Source organism: Phoca vitulina, unplaced genomic scaffold (genome assembly GCF_004348235.1).
Source record: "Phoca vitulina isolate PV1807 unplaced genomic scaffold, GSC_HSeal_1.0 scaffold5, whole genome shotgun sequence".
NCBI lineage: Eukaryota > Metazoa > Chordata > Mammalia > Carnivora > Phocidae > Phoca > Phoca vitulina.
The window spans coordinates 51,574,343-51,600,516 of record NW_022589708.1 but is presented as its reverse complement, the minus strand read 5'-3'; the positions used below and the strand labels follow the sequence as shown (position 1 = coordinate 51,600,516).

Below are 26,174 nucleotides of genomic sequence, written 5' to 3'. Positions count from 1 at the left end.
GAAAAAAATGTAGTAAAACATTAAAATCTGTATGAAGGACAGTAAAGAGACTAGTAGGAGTGAGTAACTTAGGAAGAGAATAGTTGTAGATGAGGCAGGGAGAGCGATACGGGCCTTAACCCCGGGGACAATGGCCACAGGACAGAATGGAAGGAGTGGAGAGGGAAGAAAGTGGATGTCTGCAGGACCCAGCTCAGCTAAGCTCAGCTTTGCGCCTTTATCTTAGAGGCTGCCCTCTTCCTACTCCATTTACATAGTTCTTGATGAAGCTGCTCTGCTCTTACAGGATCATGGTCCTGACCCAAGACAATAATTGGTTTGTTTGGGGAAGAAATCAGAACAAGCCCCCACCAATGAGTTCCTTCCTAGCATTTTTAAACTGGAGACAAAGAGGGCCATTCTCTCAGATAAAACTGAAATATGTAAAATGTATAAGAGGTTAGAAGCCACATTTCCAAACCATGAGGGGAAGGCAATGTTCAGTAAGAGATGAAGCTGATATTGAAAGGAGCAAAAATAGAACTAGATGGAAAGAATCTTGATGATACTAATCCCCACATTCATCTGTTCCTGTGGCCAGCTTCACTCCCAGGGCAGTGGCAGTAGCCTTTCCATTCCTATCCTTGGGTTCTATGAGATCACCTCGTATTCTTAGTATGAGTTCTCCTGTAGGTAATTGTATTTTTACTTCTATTTATCTAGATCATATGCACAGACTACCCTGTAATATACTGTTTTATGTTTTTTTTCTGCTGCTTAAAGTCCTTGTGCAAATTCCTTAACATCAGCCTATCTCCTGCCTTGTATTCCTCTCGCACTGGAAATTTCCTCTTGCCCTTTATACTTTGTTTCTGTGCCTTTCTTCACCCTCATTCTTTTGACTGAAATGCTCTGCTTGTCTCTATTTGGAGAAAACACTGTTCTGTTTTTAAGATCTAATGCAAACTTGTTCTTCCTTCCTAAACTCTTCCCTGATACTACCTTCTTCTTAAAATTAACCTTACAGCCCTCACTTGCTTCTTTTTAAATTTCTTGCACTGATAGTGGTGCCTAGCTCTGTCACTAGATTATGAGCTTCCGAAGATTAGGAATCCCAAATCCTTCAACTTTGGTCTTTGTGTCTCTAGCACTCTGATTAATCCAATCAAACTCTAAATGTGATATGATTATCAGTTAAGAGTGATAATCCTTTTAACATAATTTCCAAATGATGAAATCATCTTGGCAATACCATGATAATTTGAGCTCTGGGCCTGCTGATTTTATAAGCAATTCCCCATATTATGCTCAAAATGGTATAAATTTTCATTTCAAAACTTCATCATAGGGCTTTTGCTTTACTTTTAAATTTTGATTGGTTTTAATATATGCTGGTGTTTTGTGGAATACAAAGATACTAAGGCATCTTTTCTGCTACAGTTTAACTTAAAAGATGAATATATATACTTAACCTAAAATTCAACTTAAAGGGGGCACCTGGGTGGCTCAGTCGGTTAAGCCTCTGCCTCCATGGTCTTGGGGTCCTGGGATCCAGCCCCCAGTCAGGCTTCTTGCTCAGCGGGGAGTCTGCTTCTCCCTCTGCTGCTCCCCCTGCTTGTTCTCTCTCTCTCTGTCAAATAAATAAATCTTAAAGAAAAAAATAAAATTCAACTTTAAGATCATTCAAGAAAGACCAAACACAAGTTTAGTTCACACCAGGGCACCTGGGTGGCGCAGTCGGTTGCGCTCCCGGCTCTTGGTTTCGGCTTGGGTCATGATCTTAGGGTCCTGGGATCGAGCCCAGCACAGAGTCTGCTCAAGACTCTTTCTCCCTCTCACTCTGCCCCTCCTCCCTGCTCTCTTTCTCTTTCTCTAAGGTAAATAAAATCTTAAGCATGCCGACATCAAAACTTTAAATGTTCTGTGTTCCAGATGTTGACACAGAAATATTTCCATTAGGCCAATGTCTAGATTTTGAACATTTCTAAAATACGAGACTGTGCTAATTCACTGTGCCCAACTCTGTTACACAGAACTTCTGTAACACAGGAAAAAAACACAGGTACTAAAAGTTATTTTAGTGACTTACAGAGAAGAACTGTAGGGAAGACTACAGGGAAGTCTAACAACACTTTTAACCCAAAGGACTTATTTTGAGGTAACCATAAGAGCATTTATTTTTCTGAACTTTTTATTTGGAAATTTTCAAGTATATATTGAGACTGGTGCAGTATACGCCCTCTACCTAGATGCAGCAGTTGTTAACATTTGCCTTCTCTTCCTCTTCTACCGCCTGTGGTGTTGATGACCCATTTGAAAGCAAGTTGTGGACCTCAAAATGCTTGTCCCCTAAATATTTTGGCATAAATCTTTTTTTTTTTTTTGGTCACACAGAGCTTCTAGATTTTAAAACCGCCATATTTCCAATTTAAGAAGAACCAGAACTAGTATAAGCCCCTTTCGGATGAAATAAAATCTAAATTTGAAGGTTGGCATGAGAAGTGCGAGCGCGGGAATGGCCCCAGGGATGTCCAGAGGATTTGGCGAGCAGAGATTGGCAGGGAGTGGTAGGTGTGCAGGTTCAAGTGGCAGCGAGCTGCCTGGGGTGTTGATTGAGGCATTTCAGTCTTTTTTACCCTGGGGAAATAATGTGTTATGAATGACAAGGGTGGAATTTTCAGGACAAGAGTAAAAAACCCTTATCTCTTCTCGGGAACAAAAGAAGGGATTCAGCAAACATATCCTCCCAAAGATGGTTTGAGATCTTAGAACCCTGTTGTCAGGAACGTCAAGCAAAGGAATTTAAAGAGAGATTCAGATCTCCTTTGTGTTGTTGTCTCCAGAGTTGTTGGAAAGATCCAACTCCCAGAAGCTTGATTTTTAAACAAAATGCTAATGTAAACAATTAAAAGAGAGTAGAATTCCATTTACTCTTTTGGATTCACTTTTTATAAGAAGCCAATATAACCGGGGATCCTCCCAAGTAAGCAGATTGTTCATTATATTAGAGAACCACCTTAGTAATCCATTGTTGCTATTAAATAGTGACTCTAAGGAAGCAAAGTAAACACACATTTAATTCTTTGCTTTGTTTCTCCTTTATTTCTAGTAATCAGGTTTTTATAATAACTCTTTTACCAGGAATTTTTATGTGGGGAGAAATGTCTGGATCAGCTAATTCAGAGACTGCTTCATTCAGCAGATGAAGAAGCCATTACTGAATTTTTGGATGAAAACCTTAAATCAGCAAAATAAATGCAGATTTATTATTTATTATTATATAAATGAAAGGGACCTATCTCAAGAAGCAAGCTGTTCATAAAGGATAGCTAAAACTACACGGTATGTACAAATATATTTTTTAATGAATAAGTCACATTTCTTGACCTAAGAGCTTATAAAGTAAATCCAACTCTTCAAGCAGAAAACAAGCATGCGTTGTTGAAGAGAAATAAAGTATTGAGAATTGACTATGTGATACAAGTTTATAAACTCTGTAAACCCCTGTTTCAAGAAAAAGTATTGTTAATCATGTTAAAATTAGGTTTTAAACTGCTACTTTTAAATAAAAATTGTGAAGAATAGGAGTCAATAACAGTGAGCATCTCCAGGATACAGATTGTAGAGCTCTTTGAGAGTGGAACAAATTCTATACAGTATAAACTACAAACCAGTATTTAAAGTGAACTGTCTGCTTGGCTTTTATTTCTCATTTTTCTTTGGCCTAACGTGAGCATCCACAGATGAGGTGTAACGTGAGTAATTCTCTACGCCTGGTTTTGTGCAGTGATGTACATAGAACCCAGTCCTTACCTTACAGAGCTTCCAGTTGAATGACAGAGCCAAAATAGAAACCACGAGCTGTAATACCAAGTGACATGATGTGTTTAGTACTTGTTCTCAGGAAGTTTCTTGAGTAAAAAAGAAAGGGGTTATTATTTTAGACATTCCTCAGAAGGAAATTATGTGCCCAGGAAAGACTACCTAAAATAGAGTTTTAAGACCAATGGAATTAGGAGGTGAACATAGAAGCGAAATTATTTTTCCCCAGTTTTTTATTTTGAAAATCTTCAAGCACATAGAAAAAGTTTTTAAAATAATTTTTAAGAAATAGTGCAGTGAACTACTAGGTATTTACCCAAAGGATACAAAAATAAAGATTCAAAAGGGTACATGCACCCCAGTGTTTATAGCAACATTATCAACAATAGCAAAACTATGGAAAGAGATCAAAGAATAGAGAAAGAAGATGTGGTAATATATACAATGGAATATTACTCAGCCATCAAAAAAATGAAATCCTGCCATTTGCAAAGATGTGGATGGAGATAGAGTATTATGCTAAGCGAAATAAATCAATCAGAGAAAGACAAATACCATATGATCTCACTCATGTGTGAAATTTAAGAAACAAAACAGATGAACATATGGGGGTGGGAAGAGAGAGGGAAACAAACCATAAGAGACTCTTAACAATAGAGAACATTCTGAGGGTTGATGGAGGGAGGGTAGGTGGGTGAGGGATGGGTTAGATGGGTGATGGGCATTAAGGAGGGCATTTGTTATGATAAGCACTGTAAGTGATGAATCACTGAATTCCACTCCTGAAACCAATATCTCACTGTATGTTAACTAACTAGAATTTAAATAAAAATTTGAAAAGAAAAAAAAGGAAATAGAGCAAAACCAAAAAAAAAAAAAAAAAAAGGAAAGAAATAGTGCAAATGAACAGTATATATTACCATTTTGCTACAGTTGTCTTTTGCTCTCTCCGTACATATAAACATATGTGTGGTGGTTGTTGGACCATTTAAGTCAGTTGCAGACGTTGTAACTCCACACCAAAATATCTCAGCATGTCCTAAGAATAAGGACATTCTCCTACAAATCAAAACTCCATTATTACACTTAATTGTATAATAATAATTATATAATATGATCTAATATCTATCACATATTAAAATTTCTTCAGTTATCCCTAAAATGTCTTTTTAGCTGTTTTTGTTTGTTAGTTTTATGCAATCCAGGGTCCAACCAAGATTCATACACTGTATTTGGTTGTATGTCTTTAGTGTTTGGATTAATCCCTCAGCCTTTTTTCCACATGACGTTGAGCCAGAGGCACACCATTAAGCTGCTCTAGGATACCTGACTCTAAGAAATTGAGTAAAGTAATGGTTTTTGCTGCAAATTTGGGGGTAATTTGTTATACCAAATTGTATGTAATGAATATACCCAGTGGCCTTTCATCTCATTGATTTAACATCAGTTAATGATTCCTGCTTTGCCCTGTTCCACTGGGGTTAAAAAATGGTGATGTTCTTGTTCTTTCTACGTTAATAGCTGGCATTCTTTAAAGAAAGCTTTCCTTTGTTTTTCCTCTCACTTTCTCTAAGTTGAGAGATAATTTAATCCTATTTGGATCAATATCATTATTATTTCCCCAGGGGTAAACATTGCCCTCTAAAATAATTGATGTTTCTGGAGAATCTGATTTAATTTGAAATAACATTCAATTAAATAGGGAGTTTCAGGGTAAGCATTAGAAACTGATTTTTATTGTCGGGTAGTTTACATAACAGAAACATCCTGGGGCGACTGGCTGGCACAGTCAGAAGAACATGAGACTCTTGATCTAGGGGTCATGAGTTTGGGCCCCACATTGGGCATAGAGATTACTTAAAAAAAAAATAAACTTAAAAACATTTTTTAAAAAAACATTTATCCAAGGAAATGTAAATTAAAATACTGCATGAATCAAGGCAAAATGAAGATAGTCTAATTCGCTATACGATGTCAAATGTGAGATCACATGTCATTTTAAAAATTTTTTTCAGAAAAACATCAATACATAAACCTCAAAATATGATGTCTGCAAAAAATTCATTAAGAAAGTGAAAAATTGTAAGAGGGAAAGCAAGAGAAAGGGGCATTGATGTGTTCTATTCATTCATTTGATGGTCAGTATTAACATTCTATACATGGCAAGGAAGGGCAGGCTCTAAGAGGGAACGAGAACAAAAGGAAAAGTGCTTCTTCAGCCAAAGAGAGGCTCTGCCTTCCTGGAAGGAAGTCCAGAGCTTCCTACCACCACCAAGGTCTTTGCCCTTCCCTCGTTTTCCAGCTCTGGCTTTCCCTTAAAGCACACACTTTATTTGGAGGAAAAAAAATCAAAACAAAAGTTGGAACTATGAACCTATAAAAATCTTGGGTGGTGTTTTTTCTCAAACTTCTGTATATGTACAAATCACTTGGGGATCTCACCATAATGCAGATTTTAATTCAGAAGTTCTGGGGCCTGTTCTGCATTTCCACAATTCATTTCATTTCCACAAGCTCCCAGGTGAAGGTGGATACTTCTGACTCACAAACAGCACTTGGAGTAGCAAAGATACAGGATACCTATTATTCAATGAGTACTTTCAGTTGTTATACATATTATTTTTGTATAATGAGTTTCAGTTAAACTTGTAATCCTTCATTCAGATAGACAAATTTATCTCCCAAACTACAAAGATAAAGTTCACATCTTTTAACTGTTAATAGAAAAATGTTAGGAATTGGGGCACCTGGGTGGCTCAGTTGTTAAGCGTCTGCCATAGGCTCAGGTCATGATCCCAGGGTCCTGGGATCGAGCCCCGCATCAGGCTCCCTGCTTGGCGGGGAGCCTGCTTCTCCCTCTCCCACTCCCCCTGCTTGTGTTCCCTCTCTCGCTATATTTCTCTCTGTCAAATTAAAAAAAAAAAAAAATGTTAGGAATCAACCTATAAGCCAATGATAAATCAGGGTTCTTGTAAAAAATTTGAAAAGCCAAAGTTTATTGCCTCATATGCACAGCACCTTTAGAATACCAAAGAATAATAAACTTTATTTAGAAAATAAATGAGATATTTTTAATTGACTTTAAAATTTAGTCAAGGAATCTAAGATCAACAAACTACTACAGTCAAAAAACTAAAAGAAACTATCTTTAAAAGCATCTTACTCTGCAAACTCAACACCCAAAGAACAAATAATCCAATCAAGAAATGGGCAGAAGACATGAACAGGCATTTTTCCAAAGAAGACATCCAAATGCCCAACAGACACATGAAAAAGTGCTCAACATCACTTGGCAATCCAAATCAAAACCTCAATGAGATACCACTTCATACCAGTCAGAATGGCTAAAATTAACAAGTCAGGAAACAACAGATGTTGGTGAGGATGCGGAGAAACGGGAACCCTCCTACACTGTTGGTGGGAATGCAAGCTGGTGCAGCCACTCTGGAAAACAGTATGGAGGTTCCTCAAAAAGTTTAAAATAGAGCTACCATATGACCCAGCAATTGCACTACCAGGTACCCCAAAGATACAAATGTAGTGATCCGAAGGGGTGCCTGCACCCCAATGTTTATAGCAGCAATGTCCACAAGAGCCAAACTATGGAAAGAGCCAAGATGTCCATCAACAGATGAATGGATAAAGAAGATGTGGTGTATATATATACAATGGAATATTCTGCAGCCATCAAAAAAAAACACAACTAAATCTTGCCATTTGCAACGACGTGGATGGAACTAGAGGGTATTATGCTAAGCGAAATAAGTCAATCAGAGAAAGACATGTATCATATGATCTCACTGATATGAAGAATTCTTAATCTCAGGAAACAACCTGAGGGTTGCTGGAATGGTAGGGGGTGGGAGGGATGGGGTGGCTGGGTGACAGACATTGGGGAGGGTATGTGCTATGGTGAGCACTGAATTGTGTAAGACTGATGAATCACAGACCTGTACCTCTGAAACAAATAATACATTATATGTTTAAAAAAAAAGAAGAAGAAGAAGATAGGAAGGGGGGGAAATCGGAGGGGGAGATGAACCATGAGAGACTATGGACTCTGAGAAACTGAGGGTTTTAGAGGGGAGGGGGCGGGGGAATGGGTTAGCCCAGTGATGGGTATTAAGGAGGGCACGTATTGCATGGAGCACTGGGTGTTATACACAACCAATGAATCATGGAACACTACATCAAAAATTAATGATGTAATGTATGATGACTAACATAAATAATATTTTTAAAAAAAGCATCTTACTCTTGTGTTAGGGGTCAATAGTGATTAGGAGGATGGGGAGGAGAGTGCTTCTGGGATGCTGGTAATGTCTTATTTCTTAACCTGAGTGGTGTTACACAGGTGTATTCATTTTGTGATAATTCATTGCATTTATGGGGTGCCTGGGTGGCTCAGTCAGTTGGGCGTTTGCCTTCAGCTCATGTCATGATCCTGGGGTCCTGGGATCAAGCCCCACTCCGGGCTCCCTGCTCAGCTCAAATAAATAAAATCTTTTAAAAAAATTCATTGCATTGCACTACTGGGTATTTACCCCAAAGGTACAAATGTAGTGATCCGAAGGGGTACCTGCACCCCAATGTTTATAGCAGCAATGTCCACAATAGCCAAACTATGGAAAGAGCCTAGATGTCCATCAACAGATCAATGGATAAAGAAGATGTGGTATATATATACAATGGAATATTATGCAGCCATCCAAAAAAGTGAAATCTTCCCATTTGCAACGATGTGGATGGAACTAGAGGGTATTATGCTAAGCGAAATAAGAGGATCAGAGAAAGACAAGTATCATATGATCTCACCGATACGAGGAATTTGAGAAACAAGACAGAGGATCATAGGGGAAGGGAGGGAAAAATGAAACAAGACGAAACCAGAGAGGGAAACAAACCATAAGAAACTCTTAATCTTGGGGTGCCTGGGTGGCTCAGTCATTAGGCGTCTGCCTTCAGCTCAGGTCATGATCCCAGGGTCCTGGGATTGAGCCCCGCATCGGGCTCCCTGCTCGGCGGGAAGCCTGATTCTCCCTCTACCACTCCCCCTGCTTGTGTTCCTGCTCTCGCTATGTCTCTCTCTGTCAAATAAATGAATAAAATCTTTAAAAAAAAGAGAGAGAGAGACTTAATCTCAGGAAACAAACTGAGGGTTGCTGGAGTGGTGGGGGGTGGGAGGGATGGGGTGGCTGGGTGATGGACATTGGGGAGGGTATGTGCTATGGTGAGCGCTGTGAATTGTGTAAGACTGATGAATCACAGACCTGTACCTCTGAAACAAATAATACATTATATGTTAATAGAAAAAAAATTTTTAATTTATTGCATTTACAATTTTTATTTGCTCCCTTTTCTGTCCGTGTACTATACTTCAAATTTTTTTAAAAGTTTAAATTGTTTCAGTTTAAAACAGATTTGAAACAAGTTAATTGCTACCAAATAATGTGGAACACAAGTCATGTACAAGGCTGCTCACTCACTAGGCCCTCTCCACTTGAACAAGAGTGGACCCATCAAAAGCTCTTAGAGTAGCCAGTGACTCAGGGCAGTGCAAGTTATTTTGGGTATATAAATAAAAGAGTGAACAGTTTGTAGACTCTATTTAAAAATGAGAGTGAGGGGTGCCCGGGTGGCTCAGTCATTAAGCATCTGCCTTCAGCTCAGGTCATGGTCCCAGTGTCCTGGAATCAAGCCCCGCATCAGGCTCCCTGCTCGGCGGGAAGCCTGCTTCTCCCTCTTCCACCCCCCCTGCTTGTGTTCCCTGTCTCACTGTGTCTTTCTCTGTCTAATAAATAAATAAAAATCTTAAAAAAAAAAAAAAAGAAAGAAATAGAAATGAGAGTGAAAAACAATACAGATGGGGCACAGGATGACAAACTAGCAGCCCCTGAGCACACAACGGGCCTGAATTAGAGGTTGTGGAGGGAAAGGGGCTATACTTCCACGGGGTGGGAGGAGGTGGCAGTGGAGACTTATAAATTGCATGAAGCCTAAATTCTGGGGAGGTGAGTGAGTGCTGTGCTTGTGTGGGCTCCTTTATGAAACAAAGTGTGTAAAAATTGCCATAAGGAACAAACAAGTGAAATACTATATTCATTACAGTGGTTGGGATGAAGGCGTTCCAGAAAGGGAGTACTCAGATGCATGGAAACCATGTGCAGAAACAGAACTTCAAGAAGTCAGACACACACACACACACACACAAACACACACACACACACACACACACACACAAATGTCAATAAGGAGCAACATTCAGAGGGGAAGATGAGAGGGGTTGCCCCAGGAAAGAGGATGTCTGATCTGTAAGAAGAACGTTGAAGTCACCCAGAAATGGAAATGGGAGCAGTACCAGTGAGCCTCAGCCTCAGAAGAAGAAAAGGGCCAGAGTAGATCCTGCTGCTGGAAACATGAACAGAGTTGAAGTTAAAGATTTCTGAAGAACTAAAATCATGGATTGTTGGGGCGCCTCGGTGGCTCGGTAGGTTAAGTGTCTGCCTTCAGCTCAGGTCATGATCTCAGGGTCCTGGGATTGAGCCCCGCATCAGGCTCCCTGCTCAACAGCGAGTCTGCTTCTCCCTCTCCCTCTGTGATCTCTCTCGCTCTCACTCTCTCAAATAAATAAATAAAAATCTTTAATAAAAATTTTAATTAAAAAAAATAAAACCATGGATTGTTAATGACTGAGGCATAATTACCAGGCAAAAACAGTTCTATCTTCCTGTCAAGAAGAATATGGATTCCATTGTAAAGGATTATGCAAATTATAAGAAATCTTGAGGAAACACAGAAAATAAGGACTATGCTAATTATTAATGAAGTTGTGGCAGGAATTTTAAAAATTGGAATGTAATGTTGGGCACTCAGCTACTCTACAAATTTGAAAGACCTCAGTGTGTGAATTCCTCAAAGATTGCCCTGAGTCACCTTTGTTCCATTTATATGGAGTACCACATTGACTGAACTGGAGCAGTGTTGATCTATACACTCTAGAAGAAGAGATTCTTAATGACTGAATGATCTTCACAATATCCTGGCAAAGAATCTGCAACTTTTAGTGCCAGCAATTATGAAGTGGCTCCTAAGAGAAGGTATAATTTATAGTAAATTAAATGCACAGACCTTAAGAGACAGTTGAGTTTGTCAATTGCATTCGCCCACGTAACCACCAGCCCAAGCAAGAAGAGGACATTTGCCTCACCCCTGAAACTTCCCTTGTATTCCTTTCCAGTTGATCCAGCAATCTGCCAAAACCCCTTCCCCCAACAGTGGCAGCCTCTAATATGACTTTTTCTTATATGATTTATAGTCACCATAACTTATTTTCACTATTCTGGAACTTCACATACACTGTGTACTCTTGCATATCTTGCTTCTTTAGATCAACATAAAAGTTTTGAAACCTCACACCGGCACATATCAAAGGTATCTTTTTATTTCTGAGTAGTATTACACTGTATGAATATACCAGAATTAATTTATTTCATTCTCCTATTGATGCACATGTGGATTGTTTCCAGTTTTTGGCTATTACAGATGAAGGCACTATGAACATTCTTGCACAAGTCTTTTGCAGACATATGTTTTCATTTCCCTTGGGCAAATAAATGCTTAGGGGAAATTACTGAGTGTTTAACATCCAAAGAAACTACCAGTTTTCTAAAATAGATATACCAAATTATATTCCTATTGTTAGTATATATATGAAGGTTCCAAAGGCTCCCTATCATCACCAACATTTAGCATTTTTGACCTTTTTAAATTTAGCCATTCTCTTAGGTATGCAGTGTTTTCTCATGAATTTAATTTGCATTCATCTGAGGATGAATGACATTGAGCAGCTTTCTCATGTTTTTAGTGACTATTGAGATAATGTATCACAAATATTTTTTTTAAGTTTCATTTATTTAAGTAATCTCTACACCCAGTGAGGGGCTTGAACTCACAACTCCAAGATTAAGAGTCACATGCCCTTCTGACTGAGTCAGCGAGGCACCCCTACAAATAATAAATAAATAAATAAATAAATAAATAAATTGCAGACTATGGCTTGTCTTTTTATTTTTTTCACTGTCTTTTCATAGGCAAAAGCTTGTAATTTTGTTGAAGTTCATTTTATCATTTTTTTATGATTAGTGTTTTTTGTATCCTGAAATGTCTGACTACCTCAGGGTCAGAGATAGTCTTCTATATTTTCTTTTAGAAGTGTTATAGTTTTCACTTCTCTGTTTAATGTTAAGGTCCATTTAGAATTTTGTGTGTGTGGTATAAGCTAAGGGTCAAAGTTCTTTTTTTCTTTTTTTTTTACATTGTGAACTGGTTGTTTAACACCATTTGTTGAACAGACTTTCCTCTTCACTTTGAATTGCAGTGATACCAATGCTAGGTTTCTAAAATGTTAAATTCAGGGTTGCCTGGGTGGCTCAGTCGTTAAGCGTCTGCCTTTGGGATCGAGCCCCGCATCAGGCACCCTGCTCAGCAGGAAGCCTGCTTCTCCCTCTCCCACTCCCCTTGCTTGTGTTCCCTCTCTCGCTGTGTCTCTGTCAAATAAATAAAATCTTTAAAAAAATAAATAAGGGGCGCCTGGGTGGCTCAGTCGTTGGGCGTCTGCCTTTGGCTCAGGTCATGATCCCAGAGTCCTGGAATCGAGTCCCACATCAGGCTCCCTGCTCAGCAGGGAGGCCTGCTTCCCCCTCTCCCACTCCCCCTGCTTGTGTTCCCTCTCTCGCTGTCTGTCAAATAAATTTTTTTTTTTTTTTTTTTTTATTTATTCATGAGAGACAGAGAGAGAGACAGAGAGAGGCAGAGGGAGAAGCAGGCTCCCCGCAGAGTGGGGAGCCCGATGTGGGACTTGATCCCAGGACCCTGGGATCATGACCTGAGCCGAAGGCAGACGCTTAACCATCTGAGCCACCCAGGTGCCCTGTCAAATAAATTTTTTTAAATCTTAAAAAAAAAAAAATAAAATGTTAAATTCAGTTCCTCAGTTGCACTAGCCACGTTTGAAGTACTCAAGAGCTACCTGTGGCTTGCAGCTAACTTACCAGTCAGCACAGAGAAAATGTTTGCAGCATCACAAAGCACTGCTCTTGAGCTTAGGGCACAGTGCCTGCTAAATACTTTGGATTGTGTAAAAGGTAATCTAAACCAACTAACAAAGGGCAGATATCAGGAAGTTAAAAATCAATCACTGAACTGATACGCATTACCTAAGGTAGTCAAATTCAGAGACAAAAAGTAGAATGGTGGTTAGTAGGGGGTTGGGGGAAAGGGGAAAGGAGAGTTACTGTGAATCGGTTCTGTAATATGAAGAGCTCTGGAGATGGGTAGTAGTGATGGTTGCAAAACCAGTGAATGTAGTTAATGCCAGATAAATGTACTCTTAAAGAATTGTTCAAAATGGTAACTACTGTATATTTTACCAATATAAAAAAATTGTAATTACTTTTTCCCCAGCTGTTTTATTGCAGGTAAGAAAGCAATCAGTGTTACTAATGACCTAATAATTCTCTCAAGTGTATCTAAGGGATACCCAACAACCCTACAGAGGAGATACTAGAGCCCAGTATGTCTCTTAATGTCTTAATGTCTCTCTCCTGGAGTATTTCCAATAGAAGCTCTTCAGCTAATAGGACAAGAGAGCAAAACAATTTGAGTTTATTCTCCTGCCATGTGTTATCCACCCATCAATGTAATAACTAAGATTTCATTAAGTTATGGTAACGCATGACAAGCTAGTGGCAAGAGCAACCTGCTTTTTTAAGTAAAATTTCCCTTTTTAAAAAACAACACAAGGGGCGCCTGGGTGGCTCAGTTGGTTAAGCGACTGCCTTTGGCTCAGGTCATGATCCTGGAGTCCCTGGACTGAGTCCCGCATCGGGCTCCCTGCTTGGCAGGGAGTCTGCTTCTCCCTCTGACCCTCCCCCCTCTCATGTGCTCTCTCTCTCTCTCTCTCTTATTCTCTCTCTCTCAAATAAATAAAATCTTTAAAAATTAAAAATTAAAAACGACAAAAAACCCAACCTCTAAGCACTTGATTTTGATGATTTAACTAAGAATATTGATCAATACATATATAAATACTTTTGTAAAGCATAGGTTGAACTATATTAATTCAAAATATTAGGGCATGCATGAATACGGAGCTTTGAGGATCTTGTGCTTTTGTACAAGGTCTGTGTGTTAAAACTCCCATTTAAACTCCTTGATAAAGACAACTCTATAATCTTCGACTGATTTGTGGAAAGGAAGTCAAATGAGCAGTGTTAGATGACACAAAAACACTCATATTAAGTGCTTATGAAAATAATCTTGCTCCCCTGGAGGAAGTATTGATTTGGTGAGACATGGAGACCCACCTGTGTAATATGCCTGATACGCTTTTTTGAGGCCACCTATAAATGCTGTTCTCTAGGACCTCATCTTTGTCTAAGACATCCCAATGAACTTATGGATATCGTTTAGTATTGAAAATATTGTAATAACCTTCAGAACCCTTCAAAAGAAGCAACATTAAAAACTGGAAGTTTTTTTGCAGAAATTGCTCATGGTTTCACATGTTGTGGGTACCTCATTTTTTTTTTTATAAATTCTCCTCCTCCCCCCCAAAAAAGCTAACAAAGATTGAATCTTTATATTCTAGGCACGGTGTAAGCATGTAATTATTCTAACCAACAAATATTTATTGAAGCGCCCTGTGTCCTAGGCAATTTATCTCATTCCACTCACACAATCCTATGAAAACTATTATCCCCACTTCACAAAGAGGGAAAAGTTCTCAAAGAGATGTCACACAATTAACGAATACTAAAACGGAGATTTTTACCCTGGAACTTCAAAGCCAATCCTCCAAACCAACAAATCCAGGAGAATTAACGCTTTCAAATTCTGTTAGCTAAAACAGTCCTCCCCCAGAAACCTCGCGATATTACTCAAACTACCACTCCCAACATGCACAGCGGCCTGGGTCCGTCCGCTTATCCCCTTGAGTCTGGAGGGCCCCGGCGTGCCTCGAGGCGCGAAAAGCAGTCTGGGAGTCGTAGTTCTCTTGGACGCCTACCGGTCTTGCCAGCGCGGCAGTGGCGGCTCTCTTGGTTCCGTCCAGCGGGTCCCGTAAACGAGCTGAGGCGGAGAAAGGGCGCGGAACTGGAAGAGGGTGAGTCAGGCACTGTCTACGCGATAAAAGGAGGCGGCACCGCGGCGCACCGCTGAGTTGAGTAAGTGCGGCCCCTGCAGTCTATTCAGGGACGCCGCGATCTAGCGCCAGCGAGAAGAGGGCGAGGAGGAGCCAGAGCCCGGTCCTTGCACCCATTCTCGCCCTCGTACCCCGCCGCCATCTCCACCATGCAGTCCCGGGAAGAGGCTCCGCGCTCTCGCCGCCTGGCCAGTCCCCGCGGCGGGAGGCGACCCAAGAGAATTTCCAAGCCTTCTGTTTCGGCCTTTTTCACGGGCCCGGAGGAGCTGAAGGACACGGCTCATTCTGCAGCCCTCCTGGCACAGCTGAAGTCCTTCTACGACGCGCGGCTGTTATGTGATGTGACCATCGAGGTGGTGACGCCTGGTAGCGGGCCTGGCACCGGCCGCCTTTTTTCCTGCAACCGTAACGTGCTGGCTGCCGCGTGTCCCTACTTCAAGAGCATGTTCACCGGTGGCATGTACGAGAGCCAGCAGGCGAGTGTGACCATGCATGATGTGGATGCCGAGTCCTTCGAGGTGCTGGTCGACTATTGCTACACCGGTCGCGTGTCGCTAAGTGAGGCCAACGTGCAACGCCTTTACGCGGCCTCTGACATGTTACAGCTCGAGTACGTCCGGGAAGCCTGTGCCTCCTTCCTAGCCCGCCGCCTTGACCTGGCCAACTGCACCGCCATCCTCAAGTTTGCCGACGCCTTCGACCATCACAAGCTGCGATCACAGGCCCAGTCCTTTATAGCCCACAATTTCAAGCAGCTCAGCCGAATGGGTTCAGTAAGGGAGGAGAGTCTGGCAGATCTGAGCTTGGCCCAGCTGCAGGCCGTCCTGCGTCTGGATAGTCTAGATGTCGAGAGTGAGCGGACCGTGTGTCATGTGGCGGTGCAGTGGTTGGAGGCGGCTCCCAAGGAGCGGGGCCCCAGCGCTGCGGAAGTCTTCAAGTGTGTCCGCTGGACGCACTTCAGAGATGAAGATCAGGATTACCTGGAAGGGCTGTTAACCAAGCCCATTGTCAAGAAGTACTGTCTGGACCTTATTGAAGGGGCCCTGCAGATGCGATATGGTGACAAGTTGTGCAAGTCCCTGGTGCCAAAGCCAGATAGCAGCAACAGCTCTGTTGTACCCACAGCAGAAAATCCCCCCCAGAGACTGGGTATGTGTGCCAAGGAGATGGTGATCTTCTTTGGACATCCTAGAGATCCCTTTCTCTGCTATGACCCATACTCAGGGGACATTTACACAATGCCATCCCCTTTAACCAGCTTGGCTCACACTAAGACTATCACCTCCTCAGCTGTCTGTGTCTCTCCAGACCACGACATCTACTTGGCCGCTCAGCCCAGGAAGGACCTGTGGGTGTACAAGCCAGCCCAGAATAGTTGGCAGCAGCTTGCCGACCGCCTGCTGTGTCGGGAGGGCATGGATGTGGCCTACCTCAACGGCTACATCTACATCTTGGGTGGGCGAGACCCGATTACTGGAGTTAAACTGAAGGAGGTAGAATGCTACAGTGTCCAGAGGAACCAGTGGGCACTGGTGGCTCCTGTACCCCATTCCTTCTATTCCTTTGAACTTATAGTGGTTCAAAACTATCTTTATGCTGTGAACAGTAAGCGCATGCTCTACTATGATCCTAGCCACAATACGTGGCTGAACTGTGCTTCTCTTAAACGTAGTGACTTTCAGGAAGCCTGTGTCTTCAATGATGAGATCTATTGTATCTGTGACATCCCAGTCATGAAGGTCTATAACCCAGCCAGGGGAGAATGGAGGCGGATTAGTAATATTCCCTTGGACTCAGAGACCCACAACTACCAGATTGTCAATCACGGCCAAAAGTTGCTTCTCATCACTTCTACCACCCCTCAATGGAAAAAAAACCGGGTGACTGTTTATGAATACGATACTAGGGAAGACCAGTGGATTAATATAGGTACCATGTTAGGCCTTTTGCAGTTTGACTCTGGCTTTATTTGCCTCTGTGCTCGTGTTTATCCTTCCTGCCTGGAACCTGGACAGAGTTTCATCACTGAGGAAGATGATGCACGGAGTGAGTCTAGTACTGAATGGGACTTAGATGGATTCAGTGAGCTGGACTCAGAGTCAGGAAGTTCAAGTTCTTTTTCTGATGATGAAGTCTGGGTGCAGGTAGCCCCTCAGCGAAATGCACAGGATCAGCAGGGTTCTTTGTAAATATTTTGAAGCACTAAAATGTTTCTACTGCTATGGAATGTATCTTTAAAAGATGTCCTTTTCTTGAAAAAAAAGTTGATTAGGACTGCAGATTTGGTTTGGAAAGGGTGATGTTTGAATTACTAATGTAATGTTACAAAATTTAAACAGTCCATGAAATCAACCTATATAATAATTTACTGTGCTAAAAGTCGAGATTAAAATATGCAAAAATGAACTATATAATTAATTAGAATGCTTGGTGGTTTTTTTCATTGTTCAAGTATTTGTTGCACCAGTGGATTGTTTTGGTTAGTTATACTCTTTATATTTTGATTATCTATTTTAGTCTTCTTTTAACTTTTTAATTCTATTTAGTGCCACAAAGAATTTAAATTTTTAATTTTTAAAAATAGAAAATTGGACTAGAAATTGTTGGTAGGGTTTTGAAGGTTTATCTTTTCCTTCAGAATAATGAAAGTAGTAGAGTTCCCAAATTTTGAGCTAGCCAGTTTTTAGTATTATAAGTTAGTATAGTTTGTTAAATTTGGTTTGGTTTTCACCCCTTCTGCACAGAAAAAAATTTGGATATATATATATATGTGTTATAAAATGGGATTTCATTTTGATAATGTGCAGAATGGTCTTAAGAACTCACAGAAAGCAAAAAAAATCAGGATTCCACTGTTTTAAAAGAAATTTCACTTTTAATTTTGGAATATAACATGTAGTTGCTAAATGTGACCATTTTTCTATTTTAAAAAACATCCATTCCAGTGGTGTCACCAATTATTTAAACACCCTTCTAAACAAACAAACAAAAAAAGTAACTTGCTTTGTGAGATCATATATTTCATCTGTACCTGATACATGCTTCATCAAATCAAAGGAACAATCCTTTTTTTCACTGGACATATGATTGAGTAATGTAAATTTTTATCTGTTGGTCATACCTAGTCTTAAAAAGTTTATATGCTTCCCTAAAATATTTTGGCTGTATAGTTTTGGTGTTCATCTTAGAGGATTCTTCAGCAGGAAGTGATTTGTTGTTTACCATTTTTGTGAGGTAATACTGGTTTTGAAAATACATTTAAGCTAAAAAGGGTATTTCATTGAGATCAGTAGTTACTGCGTCTATCAACTATAAAATCAAGTGCCAGCAGAGAACTTTAAAACTTCAAACTGTGTATGGAACTGTTTTGTGTAGCATTGAAATGTTCTGTCAAGTTTTGTAAGTCACTGTATATGATTATCATCTCAAAGTTATTTTTGTATTAAAAGTTGATAGTTAAAGAACGTAAGTGGATGATGGCATTTGGGGCCAATAGTGAACATGTGTTTCCTCTAAAATATTTCCCTAGCAATGGTATACATGGTTATTTTATTAGGCTATTTGTATCTGTTCTGTATTTCTCTGTGAACCATGCTCCAGTCTTTGTTTTTTGTCTTTTTGTTTGTTTTTGTGTCACCATAAAGTAAGGGAATGTCCAGAACTAGAGACTAAATCACACAAAATTGATGTTGTTAAATACAGAGAAATAGAGGTGCTTACCTTTTGAGGGTCTGTTAATACATAGGACTGTCACAGCACATATCCATGATAAATGATGTACACATACAGATGCTTATCGTCTATAGATTTTTCTGTACTGACTTAGAATCCTCTTTTTGCATCTTTGTTCAAAATGTTAATTCCTCTTATATGTTTATTCTCTAGTGACTGAATGCTAACATTTCTTACACCACATCAGAGTACTGAGGAGTGTGCCTCAGGATAGGGAACTGAATTTTGAATGAAAAAAAGAGGGAGAGAGAAAAGGATTAAAAAAAAAAACAAGCACACAAATGTTTTCTTAGCCATTTTGATTGGGCATCTGAAGAGTTCATAAGACATTCCTGTTTAACATTATTTCTAGTGAAATAAGATTCATGCTCTAGCAGTGTGTTCTTAAGAAAGTGTTCCCTCAAAACAGCAAACATGCTTTAGTGGCCTAAGGCTAACTTTTGTTCCATTTGGTATCAGGATGCTAAAAGCACTGGTCTCAACTTAGAAAGCTATTTTTTGTAGTGTTATTTTTTGGCCAGCTTTTCTTCACCAGTAACTTCTTGTTGATAGCTTTTTGTTTTGTAAGGTTGAAATAGGACAGTGCTGATCTCAATCAGATTATCCATCTGCAGAATTAAAGTATGCAACTGATTGATAAAAGACAAATTCTGCAATTTACCATTTTCATCGTTTGAGTTAAGTATAAGCTAATTAACAGTAATGTGGTTTAAAAAGAAGTTTTTTGGGGAAGACTTTGGCTTCATGATATATTTGTGAATTAGGGGATAGATGTTAACCATTATTTCATAGATAAGTGATTTGTATATGGTTAGTTACAAATAAAAATGGCACTGGAACCCAGGCCTTCTGACCTCTTAATTAGTGTTCCTGCTAAATGTATAAAACCCTTGCTTGTGCAGTGAGTGACACAACGAGCAATGTTGAAATCCCTTCTTGACAGGAAAGCAGCTTCGTCTCAGTTTTACAGTTACACCTGTTAGCAAATGCTCAATACAATATTGTTTGCAAAGCTGTTCTGTGTAGGATTTAGAAAGATCTTAATTGGTTTTTTTTGTATGTTTATGCCTATAGTCAAAAACTCAGAGAACCCAAATTATTTTAAATACTTATACAGTTCAAATGGTAAGTGTCGTTGGCATTTTCAGAAAGATAAAAAACTAAGTTAGCAAATAACTTGTTTAATTTGGGTTTAGGATTAAATTTAAATTATAGTTCCCTTCTGTTGTTGCAATGTTTTTTCTGTTTTGTACCTGGATCTTATTGAGAATCTGATGAAAGCTTTTGACTTATTCCCCAGAAAAATGTATATGTTCATGTTTTTATAATTTCAAGGGTGTTATGACACTTCTGAAGATCTTCCCCACACCCAGGATAACACTTGTGACAGAGTCCCAAGAACACTTCTACAAAAAGGAATTCACCTTTTTTCACAAGGCATATTGCTCAAATGTTTGTAAGAGGGAGAAGAGCATTATTACGGCATTCCTAAAATAGAGCTAAAGAAATTACATACATTTACCATCTGAAAGGGATGTGAACATGAAGGGGTACCTCAGAACTGAGACAGAGTTGACATTTCTGCAGTTCAAATTTCTCCATGATCGATTAACACAAGAATAGTTAAATAACTAAATTTGATTTAAAGAAATGAATCAAAAGAAATTAATCAAATGAGCTAATCTATTTGAAAGCTTTGACTTGAAGAGTTATGCATATATGTTATGTATATGATTACTGTCTAGGAAGATTGTATAATGAGAATTCAAAGCAAAATATAGGTTCTAGATGTTTCAAACTGCCAACATCGCGACTGTTTATTAGACATACACCTAAGTGGCAAGAGTTCTTTATCTCATAATGACCAGGTTAACGGGTGGTTGGAAAAGGGCATTTAACCATAAGGAATCTATTTAAAATATAATCAATTTGCTACTCGCTGCTCATTAAACTAGGAACCAGTGCTTTGCCTGACGTCATTTTTGTCAATTTGTGCTGATATAAGGAAAATATATAAAACATGACAAATGAGTCGTAAACTAAAATTATTTAATTGAATTTGTTTTAACGTTCGTAAGTTGGAAATATAAAAAATTTGCACCTCTATATCAGTCCACTAAATTTTAAAAGAAAGTTTGTCTTTGAAATCCTAAAGTGTGGTAACCAGAATGTAGACATCCCTAGTCTGCTTACATTTGAACTGTTGGAATCATTTTATGTTGTGTGCTTCTTAGGTGTTTTACTTTGCCTCTGTCCTCTCATCAGATCTCGCCCACATCTTAAAACACCTTTTCATCATTACAACTAATTTTAAAAGAATATTCATTATAGCAAATATGGTAAAGCAGGGAAGTATTAGGCAAAATTATTCCTAGAAAATGTGACTAGCAATCCTAAGAGAATTGATAAGCTGTTTTTAGAACCATCAAGATGGTTAAATATATACAAACCAATTTTTTGTTTTGGATTTATTTATTTATTTATTTATTTAACGAAGAAATAAAAATAGTGTTCACAGAAGCTGCCAAGTCTTAGAGTACCAGATAGTCAATAGAGTTTGTGCCCTTTCCCTGAGACTCTGGGCCATTCTGTCACCCATATCTATTCCATCAGCTGCAGTTCCTTGCTTCTTTAACCTTAATGGACTAACCATGGTCTAAGACATAGGGAGAATAAGGGACAGACATTTTTTCATACCATTTCCCCCATTTTGAGACATATTTCCTCTGTAACCATTCCTACTCTGGACAGTCACTTCTCCAGTGGAACCAACCTTTTAGAGTCTCACCTCCAAAGCAATTATAGCTGCTTGAAACCACCATATATCAGGAATATTGGGGGTTGGGGAGAAAACTATTCCTTAATTCTGGGGTAATTAGCAAAGAGCAATGGCCCTCACTTCAAGGCACAGTCTGGTCAGAGTCTCCATGTCCTTATGGCTTTCTTTGTGTAGAGAAGATATCGGGGTGATGTTTTCCTCTCATCTTATACATTAGTTATGATCTGTGGTTGTATGTATGTGGAGACCCTATAGTTGTTTTAATAAGATAGAAGATTCTCATATAAATCCCACAATCTGTTATGTCTCCCCTCATCTAGAAAGTCACCTGAGAACAGGCTTTCTGCTTTCCCATTCTGCTATCCCTAGAGTGTTCTGGTCCACATGGTCCAAGCTAGTTCACACTCATGTCCATGACTGTATAAGGAAGGAAGGGGAAGAAGCTATAAGGAAGAGGAGAGGAAGAGGACATGACCCTTCCCTGTAAGGGAAAGTGTGTACATCACTTCCAGGCACGTAACACTGGCCAGGTCTTAACCACATAGCCACACCTAACTGCAAGAGTGCCTGGGAGAGGTAGTCTTTATTCTGGGTCAACATTTATCAAGTTAAACTTCACAGGTTCCTTCCTGTAGAATGCTGAGGAAAGATACTATATAAATAGCAATCTCTACTATACCATCAGTCAAGCTAGGTTTTATGACGTGGCAGCCAAAATGATTACCAAGACACCCAAGACCCACATCCTACCAAGTTGGAAACCCCAGTGGAAAAAGGCAATATTTTCTGATATCTCTGGCAGATAATTCCCGGAGGACCTGGGACTCTGGGTATCCACTTGTAGATGGTCACTTGTAATCGATAAAGTTGGGGGATGGGAATGTTGAGGAAGTAAGGAAATAACCTCAATAAAGAGTTATAGTTCCTACAGAGACAGTAAGAGTTCCAATGATGGCATGTTCAAGTTACGGCATGTATTTTGTTTTGATCGGATCCTAGGATAGGAGGGGAGGTTTGGAATGGGAACAAGCTGGCAATGTTGGTTAGCATTAGATCTTGGAAACTTTATATGCCGTGCCAAGGAGTTGACTGTTTTTGCATACAGTGTGAATTCACTGAGAATTTTTAAGTAGGGACTTGACACAATTGGATTCATTTTCTTGAGATTCATCTTCTGAATATATTGACAGCATAAGACTGTGGGGGCAAGAACGGTTAAGGGGATGCTGTTGCAATCCAGAGAGGTGATCCAGTCCTCAGTAGGGGCAGTAGTTGTGGGCTTGATGAGGAAGGAGCAGACATGAGAGGTTGCAGAGATCGAGCTGGACCTCTAACTGTATGTTTGGGGATGAGGGAGCTGTAGGGATCTGAGAAAGGAAGAACTATAGGCTATTTCCCAAGATTCTTGCTTGGATATTGTGTATAAGCCAAACTTCTGTGCCAAAGAGGCCCTAAGATAAAAGATGGAAACTTGTTTCTCTCCGTTGAGTCCAGAAGTGAGTAGTCATATACTGGCAGGGTGGTTCTGCCCAGGAAGATTCTTCATGAGCCCAGGTTCCTGTATCATTTTCCCCCCAATTCCTAGTGAGTCATACTCATCCCCATAGGCAAAGCATACTCACCAAAATTATATCTATGTTGCAGCCTGCAGGAAAGGGGAAAGAGAGGAAATGCAAAAAAATTCCTTTTTTAGTGGACTTTTACATAATTTTGCCATTTTTCCACTGGGGAGAATTTAATAATACCACCATATCCAGCTGCAAGGTGGACTGGGAAATAGTCATTACAGGGGTAGCTCTGTACCCAGCTAAAACTCAGTGTTTTATTACCAAATAGACTAATAAACTAATATAGTTTAATATAGACATGTCCAGGCTTCCTGTATTCGGATGCAAACAATTCACAACACCATGCAGGCTTTATTGCCATGATGGTCATTTCAAATCTCTCTAATCCTCCTTCCACAATAAATTCACACCCAAAAGTTAAATTCCATGTAATCCCAAATAATAATTTTCACAAACAAATGTGCCCCTGAGATGCCTTTAACACACACACTCTCCTCTCTCTCTCTCTCTCTCTCTCACGCACACACACACACACACACATCACATCCTTGTCATTCAGTTCTGTCTCTGCCAAGACAAGTATTCCTAGAAATGGCAGAAATTAAGCCTTCAGAGTGTCAGAGTTCTCTCCCTGAAGGCCTAAGCTCTTTTCCACTCCCCTCTTCTCTGGGAACCTACTGCTGAGCCCCCTCATTCTTCCCACACCCCAACAGCTCTCACTATTACTAAGAGGAGAAAGAGAATATTAAGAGGGGCAATTAGCTGACTCTGTCACGGTTGACTAAGTGGATAGTGCTGTGAATGCGTTTGAGAATCTAGGTGTCAGATCAGATTTGGAGACACTAGTAGATGCATGTGGTGTCCCACGTCACAACCACCTCTGATTTCAGCTGCAGCTATGGCAGATACTCCCAGACCATGATAACAGTCCACTTTACTTTTCTGGCTTGAGGCTTTCTCTGAAAGATCATTCTCTTGGGCAATGCTCTTGCAACAGCACAGGAGTTCAAGGGGAAATTAATGACCCCAGGGCAACAGAGGATGGGACTTGGTAGATACATGCTGCAGGACCCCAACTTTAAGAAGAGACAGCTCTGAAATGCATTCTGTATGGAACCTCAGAGGGTCCCTTGCTGGATTGAACCCCAGTCTCCCACCACAGTAATCAATTCAGCAACACCTCTTCCCCGTGTCACTTTCAGGGTATGGCCAACCGGGTCACATCGCAGACACGATTTGGCCATTGGTGGTATTTTGCAAAGAAGTTTCAATCTGAAGGTTTGCTTGGGGGCACGAAGCCTAGAAAGAATGAATTAGAATGAGATGAAGCTTTAATTAGCCACCTGCCAAATACGGGTTTACCCACCCAGCCGCGAAAGGGCACAGGCGAGTTCAAGCCTCACAGCCCTTCCTGTAACATAAAAAACTTCATGTTTTTATAAAAAATGTGCTGCCAAAAATGTTCAGACTGAATCTAATTAAGCCATTAGAACAAACTTCCAGTTTACAGGACAGACCGGGCAGAAGGACGAAGTAAAACCACTATGAAGAAGCAATCAGCCAAATCCAGAATGTGGGGCATCCAGCGGGACAACTAACACAATGTCAACAGTACTCTCTGCCCTCACATGGTAAGATGTGAGGAAGTGGAAGGGCAGGAGTGGGCTACTCTTTGGAAGGGAATAGATAGGACCTAGTGAAGGAAAGAATACCTCAGGTTGTGTTTTTGGTTGCTTTAAGTCTTCAACACTTTACTAGGCTCAGGCAAAATCCATTGAGAGAATAATGAGGAGCCTAGGCCCATAAACTCAGGGGAAGGGAGGAGATGGACCAAAGCCCAAGGGTCAGGATCATACTGGAACACGACCCTTCTTCTTCCAAACCTGGAGGGAGAAAAGGAGGCTCATAGAGATAGAGATGAATTTCTTAATTCTTTCTTTGAATTAGGATGCAAGGTTTTCCGCTGAAAGAAAGGGAGTGGCTTGGAGGAGAGAGTGTGCCTATTTACTGGTAAGCTTCATGAGTTAAACTTGACAGGTTCCTTCTTGTAGGGCTAGGGTCTACTTCATCTTTACATCTCTCATAACACCAATCAAAGTGCTTTGAACAGAGTTGAAAAAAAAAAGTTTAAGACTGGAGGTGTTACTGTAAAATAGGATTGCGCATATCCCAGATCTTAACAATATAAGATATATTACTAAAATTTTTATTTTAAGAAATAGCTTGAATTTCTGTATATTGTTCTTGATCACTAGATGATTCTAGATTTTTTGTTAATTAGAGTCATAGAATACTAGGGCCCACTTTTCTTATTTAAACCTAAAGAACTTCAGAGGTGCCTGGGTGGCTCAGTCGGTTAAGCATCTGCCTTTGGCTCAGGTCCTGATCCCAGGGTCCTGGGATTGAGTCCCTCATCTGGGTTCCCTGCTCGGTGGGAAGTCTGCTTCTCCCTCGGTCCCTCCCCCCGCCCCCTGCTCATTCTCAATCTCTCTCGCTTTCTCTCAAAAATAAATAAATAAATAAATAAATAATCTTTAAAAAAATAAAATAAAATGCACAGTATTATTTTTAGTGTTACATTATGCCTTTATTTTTAATATTGTATTTGGTATTTATACTATTTATATTTTTAGTATTATATTTTGACATTTCAGTTCAGATATACTTCAGTAATCTCAAATCAGAGCATTGAGCTAACTTAATAAATTTCAAAGTTTTTTTATATTAAAATTCAGTTACGATATTAAATATGTCAAGGTTAACGATAAAGTATACTTTCTCAAATACTACCTCTGTGTACTCACTGAATACCATTTGAATATAAGTGTGAGAAGCAATAAAACAGTCTACATTTGAATCAAATTGCACAGTATCAAGGTTCAGATTTAAAGATATGATTATGTCACTTTATTTCAAAATGCAATAAATTATCTTAAGAAGTCTACACATTTCTCATCATGAAATTTTGAATTACAGCTGGAATCAAAATTAAAATAACCATATGATTTAATGCTTGAGGTCTCTGAAATGTCAAGAACTTTTAATATAGTCAATTTCTGATTTTCTAGGAACTCAGGTCCTTGTTCCCCCCCAT

At 39.7% G+C, this 26,174-nt stretch overlaps 2 protein-coding genes and 1 pseudogene across 5 annotated transcripts in view; all 3 read left to right on the top strand.

The window, feature by feature from the left end:
* MTRF1 (mitochondrial translation release factor 1) overlaps positions 1-4,016 on the top strand; it is a 63,857-nt gene extending 59,841 nt beyond the window's left edge. For all 4 annotated transcript variants that reach the window (XM_032402925.1, XM_032402924.1, XM_032402923.1 and 1 more), the window contains one exon: positions 3,121-4,016. In XM_032402925.1, the coding sequence (XP_032258816.1) occupies positions 3,121-3,234 (114 nt within the window). In that variant the 3' untranslated portion in view covers positions 3,235-4,016. The remainder of the gene's footprint in view (positions 1-3,120) is intronic.
* A 5,774-nt stretch (positions 4,017-9,790) lies between these two features.
* LOC116631424 lies at positions 9,791-10,766 on the top strand (annotated as a pseudogene).
* A 4,067-nt stretch (positions 10,767-14,833) lies between these two features.
* Positions 14,834-17,412, top strand: LOC116631607 (kelch repeat and BTB domain-containing protein 7). Its single transcript, XM_032402919.1, has one exon. The coding sequence runs from the start codon at positions 15,151-15,153 to the stop codon at positions 17,188-17,190; it is 2,040 nt and encodes a 679-aa protein (XP_032258810.1). The 5' UTR covers positions 14,834-15,150; the 3' UTR covers positions 17,191-17,412.
* The last annotated feature ends 8,762 nt before the right edge of the window (positions 17,413-26,174 follow it).

Coding starts and splice junctions, on each gene's coding strand:
- LOC116631607 (XM_032402919.1), top strand. CDS start 15,151: ATGCAGTCCCGGGAAGAGGCTCCGCGCTCTCGCCGCCTGGCCAGTCCC.